The sequence below is a fragment of the Silene latifolia genome, chromosome 7 (genome assembly GCF_048544455.1).
Source record: "Silene latifolia isolate original U9 population chromosome 7, ASM4854445v1, whole genome shotgun sequence".
NCBI lineage: Eukaryota > Viridiplantae > Streptophyta > Magnoliopsida > Caryophyllales > Caryophyllaceae > Silene > Silene latifolia.
The window spans coordinates 10,169,171-10,174,441 of NC_133532.1; the positions used below are offsets into that span (position 1 = coordinate 10,169,171).

General features: G+C 33.4%; 1 protein-coding gene across 1 annotated transcript; it reads left to right on the forward strand.

Moving 5' to 3' along the window:
- Positions 1–791: 791 nt before the first annotated feature.
- On the forward strand, positions 792–4,142 carry LOC141589699 (glycosyltransferase-like At2g41451). The gene is made up of 11 exons (XM_074410327.1): positions 792–1,175; positions 1,496–1,645; positions 1,728–1,780; positions 1,919–2,027; positions 2,142–2,276; positions 2,392–2,436; positions 2,538–2,725; positions 2,858–2,999; positions 3,107–3,153; positions 3,609–3,696; positions 3,818–4,142. Exons 1-11 carry the CDS (start codon positions 792–794, stop codon positions 4,040–4,042), a joined length of 1,566 nt encoding a protein of 521 aa, XP_074266428.1. The 3' UTR covers positions 4,043–4,142.
- Positions 4,143–5,271: the final 1,129 nt, after the last annotated feature.

The following is a 5,271-nucleotide window of genomic DNA, read 5'->3' on the forward strand; positions in this document are numbered from 1 at the left end:
TAGTTCGTAAAAACTGGAGACTCTAATATCGCTCCAAAAAAACTTCCTTTATTAATATAGATGATAGATAGATAGATAGATAGATAGATATAGATATTGATTGATTTTCTTCCCTATTTCCTTAAACTGATTATTCAAGTTTTCTTCCCTTTCTTATTTTGGAAACTTTTACTCTTATTTTATTCATCCCTCTCACCTATTACCAAACCCACCCAACTTTTACTCTTATTTTATTCATTCCTCTCTCCTATCACCAAACCCCACCTAACTCACAATTCTTTATTTAATTTTGGAGGGAGTACTTGTATAAGATTAATTTTTTATATGGTCAAATCAAATTTTTATTCATCCCTCTCTTATTTTATTCAAATTTTATTCATCTCTCTCTTATTTTGGAGGGAGTATTCTTATTTTATTCACCTCTCTCTTATTTTATTCATCTCTCTCCTATTAATTTTTTATATGGTCAAAGGATTGAGTTTTGGATTATATGGTGAATCAGGTATGAATTTAGAAAAAGTATAATGAATTAGATATGAATTTTAAAATTTTGGATATAGATGATGATCGAATAAGCAACAAAAGGGCAACTAGCAACAAAACGGCTCCCTTTGTTTTTAATAAATTTACGTTCCCTTGTGAATTAATACTCTCTTATCAAATTATTAACTCCCCCACTTCCTCCTAGTTCATCAATCGCGTAACAGTTTCTTTACCCCCAAAAACAAAACAGAATTCTTTCTTGTCTTTTCTTTGATGAAATCAAACTCCACCACTTTGATAATTCAACAATGGCGGGTCTTCACCATTTAATAAGACCCAACACATCATTCTCATCAGTTTCGTTACATTTTTCTCAACATTTACTCTACAAACTTGTATTACTCCTCACTCTTCTCCCTCTTTTCCTTGCCATCTTTGCTTTCTTCCTTCAATGGCAAGGCGACAACAACGGAGACTTCCAGAAATCACAATTTTTATTTGATCGTCATGAGTTTCCTGGCATGGTTGGCTCCTCGGATCACAATGCTCATAATATTGTCAAGAATTCGTCGTCAATCTCTACTGATAATTGCGCCCTAAATGTGTTAAGACAGAGCAGCTCCCCTGTTTTCCCTTATTTCAGGACATGGGAATTTAATTACAATAATAATCCCTCTAATCTTCAACCTAAGGTTAATTTCTTTTATCTAGTTTTCGAGTTTTACTCCAATTCTTAATTAATCTGGATCAACAACGTAAATTTCGGGTTATATATATTTATAACATATTTACACTTGAATTCTTGATTAGATGAACGAGGTCATTTAACTTAAGAAATTAATTCTTTATTAGATGAAGGATGATATCATTATTGTAGTTTTAACTTTTGAAATTAATTCTTAATTGCTCATTTTGCATTAAATCAATTGTTGTTAAAATTGTAGATATTTTGAACCAAACAGCGCGAATTTAACTTCGCTTAACTGCCTGATTATGGTTGTTGAAATTGTAGATATGTATCACTTCAAGTACTTCAGCGGGTTTAGAGCAACTTCTTCCATGGATATTCTATCACAAAGTTATTGGCATTACAAACTTTTTTCTGTTTTTAGAAGGGAAGGCTGCCACCACTAATGTATCTAAAGTTCTCGAATCTATTCAGGCGAGTTTTCTTGACTATCTTACCTAAGGTATGTTATTCGTTCCATGGATATTTCATGTATTTCATATCATTTGTTTCACAGGGTGTCAAACTTGTGTTTAGAACAACAGAATTAGAGGATCAACAAGCAAAGAGGTTAGTTTCGGCTTTTAATCCATGCTTGCTTAAAATTTGCGACTTATCATTTTAAGTGTGTACTGTTTAGTTCAACATAAGGTTAATTAATGAACTCAGATCACTTCTTTACTTTGCTCTCTATATGTTGATTATCAGCCGAATATGGAACGAGACTTGGCTGTCGAGTTTCTTCTACAAGCCATGCAACAACGAGTTATTTGTAAAGCAAACACTTAATATGGAAATGGCTATAGTCATGGCAAGGGTATGTATGATCAATTTTATCAGTTCAACAACTTTTTAATGTGATTGTCAGAAATTGATTATACAATCTGTAGTGAGTGACTCGGTTTGCTGTACGAATGTGGACTTGTTCTAGGAAGCTGGCATGGACTGGATTTTCCATCTGGACACCGATGAACTCCTGCATCCTGCAGGAGCAAGAGAGTACTCAATCAGAGAGTTACTGCTAGACATTCCTCAAGATGTTGACATGGTTGTTTTTCCTAATTATGTGAGTAACCAACCTTTCAGTGTCATCATCTCATTGTGTTAAAATTGTATTAGTAATTTTTCATGTCAACGAAATTTTGCGAGGTAATTAGTAGTAACAAATTGTTTCATTTCAGGAAAGTGCCATAGAGAGAAATGACATTAAAGAGCCTTTTAGTGAGGTAAATTTATATGCCTCATATCAAATACAAATCACAAATGCTAGATAGATTAATTCCAAGTCTTCTTTTTCTGACATCTACTGCTAATCAACCATGTATAGGTTTCAATGTTCAAAAAGAATCATGACCACCTTCCAAGGGATACGTACTTTAGGCATTACAGGGAGGCAACTCGAGGTAATCCAAACTATTTCTTAACTTACGGAAATGGGAAAGCAGCTGCCAGAATTAAAGATCATCTTCGCCCCAATGGTGCTCACCGATGGCATAACTACATGAAAACGCCCAAGTATGTGTTTTCATGAAACAGTCTTGCCTATTAGAACTAAACTTCTATCAAAAAGTATCGTCTATTAGAACTAAAAGAGTATATGTGTAACATTAATATAGAGAGGTTACGTTGTTGGTGAATTAATGACAGAGAGGTAAAAACAGATGAGGCTGCAGTTCTGCACTACACGTATTCAAGATTCTCCGACTTGACATCAAGGCGGGATAGGTGTGGATGTAAGCCTACAAAGGAGGATGTGAAAAGATGCTTCATGTTGGAATTTGATAGATCTGTAAGTTCAATTTTTCTTCATCTTTAGCAAACTCGATTGATTATCTCTTGGCATGCAATAGACCCTCTAAATATCTAATGTTACTGTTAATGGCGGATATTATTCAGGCTTTTATTATTGCGTCAACTGCCACTGATGAAGAAATGCTACAATGGTGAGTAATTGGACATTTGTTTTACTTCAACAGTTGGAAGTAAATCAACACGATACTTGCAGAGTTACAGAACAACAGTAGATGATATTTTGTTACTTGTCTAGTAAAAGTCTCATACGAGACGGTCTTACAGCAACTAATTGCGAGACCAATCATAATTGAAACTGAAATGGTTCCTTTTAGTTGTCAAATGATCCTTAATGACATAAGAGGGCTAACTCATGGAGTAAAAGGATCATTGTCGATAATACTGACAAGATTTACAAGTGTCACGAACTATAAGACTCTTGGCAAGCCAGAAGAGACTGTAATTTCTTATTTCTGATTAAGAGAACGTTTGTTTCTTGAATATATATATATATATATATATATATATATATATATATATATATATATATATATATATATATATATATATATATATATATATATATATATATATATATATATATCTCGTATGAAGAACAAGTGGTGTGGAGTAACAAAACTCTGAGACTTAAACTCTTAAAATACGGCATTCTGACGAGAATTTATGCTCCCATGGTAATACTATCCTTTTGATCATATACGGTCTGTCTTTGTTAGCACAAATGTTCCTTCAACGTTTGTATCAGTTAATATATATACCGCATTTAATTTGACATTTTTTGGTATGTCTTGGCAGGTGATAATCGAGGGATTAAGAGAATCCGGGATTTTTGCTTCAGTTATTGCATCAGCACAGAAAGTATCATCAGAAACCATGAAATCATGGGAGGCTAACAAGACCAAGTCAATGGAAAATGTCGAGGTAGGAAGATCATTGTCGAGAAAAGTGCTAGAAATCGAAGGGAGTGATGAATTACAGGCAATCCCACCCTTGTCTCCTCCGGGAATTGATTCAATGTGATTCTGATTGATTGATTATTTGATTCATATTCGTTCTTCTCCTCATGTTCTAGCCAATACACACAATTTGACACAAATATGTACATTGAATCTTTAGGCTTTAGAGAGTATAGTCATACACATTGATGCACAACTTCTTGTATTGTAAATGAATAATGCAATTTTTGTCGCCTTTTCCGATTTAAATCCTTGTAACACAGAAACGTCACCTCCTTTAATTATCTTGCACTTGTTCTTTTGTCATCCGATAAAAATGATACATATACATACTTTTAAAGTATATGCAGTACATAAAAGATGGCAAGTATTGGACTAACTAGTTATTCACTCAGTTTCAATGAAATGTTTTACATATGCTTTTAATATAAAGTAGAGAGTAAACATACCAAAAAATTAAAAGTGTAAACCATTGATTGAGACTCCAAAAATAAGAAAAGTGTAACCTATTAACGGGACAAAGAAAGTATATCTTCATCTTAACATTAGTCGATCCGTCCGGTTGAATTCTATACATTTATTTAGTGATTAAAATTTAAAAGTGATAATTATTAAATTACATAGTGGAGCTCATATTGTGAGTTTGTGACGGTAGCTTTAGGTGTGTCCTCAATGTGGGCGGTTTAACTACCACACCTCTCCCGCCAAACATCATGCCACTAGGGTTACTACATTTGAGGTCACAATTTCAACATCTCTCCCATTTTTCTCTTCAATTTAATTACGGAGTATTCCTTTATATTTATATGCTCAATTATTAATATACATTACGTGTTTATTGTTTTTTTCAGATTATTTAGGTTTTCAAGTAATTTGTTTTTTCGCCCTAAATTATTCCCAATTCAACTGCGAGCTATGGCTTCTGCTAAAAGAGTTAAAATCGATAATTCATCACTTGCTGCTACTACTCCAGACACTCTAAAAAATGTATGCATTGCTGCTTCTTCATTCTTATTTATTGCCTTTTCTATTTTTTTTTTTCTGTTTTGGTTGATGAATTAATGTTATTTTGATCAGCAGGAGAATAAATTAGCTGATATTTTAAGTATTAAGAATGAGCCCGGCAGAATTGAGTCTATGACGGTCCAACAACTTCGAAATGCATTAAGGTCGGCGGCTCATATTTCTATTGTTTCACCGAAATAGAGTCGAAATTTCACAGCTTTTTTAATTGATTGAGCTACATTATAGTATCTCTAGTTCTTAATTGCTTGTGTGATGTCATGTACTCCT

What these genes read in the sequence shown, in the direction of transcription:
- LOC141589699 (XM_074410327.1), top strand. Translation starts at nt 792, where the DNA reads ATGGCGGGTCTTCACCATTTAATAAGACCCAACACATCATTCTCATCA. An exon ending in CCTCTAATCTTCAACCTAAG is followed by an intron (nt 1,176 to 1,495) that starts GTTAATTTCTTT and finishes TTGAAATTGTAG; the next exon opens with ATATGTATCACTTCAAGTAC. An exon ending in CGAGAATTTATGCTCCCATG is followed by an intron (nt 3,697 to 3,817) that starts GTAATACTATCC and finishes ATGTCTTGGCAG; the next exon opens with GTGATAATCGAGGGATTAAG.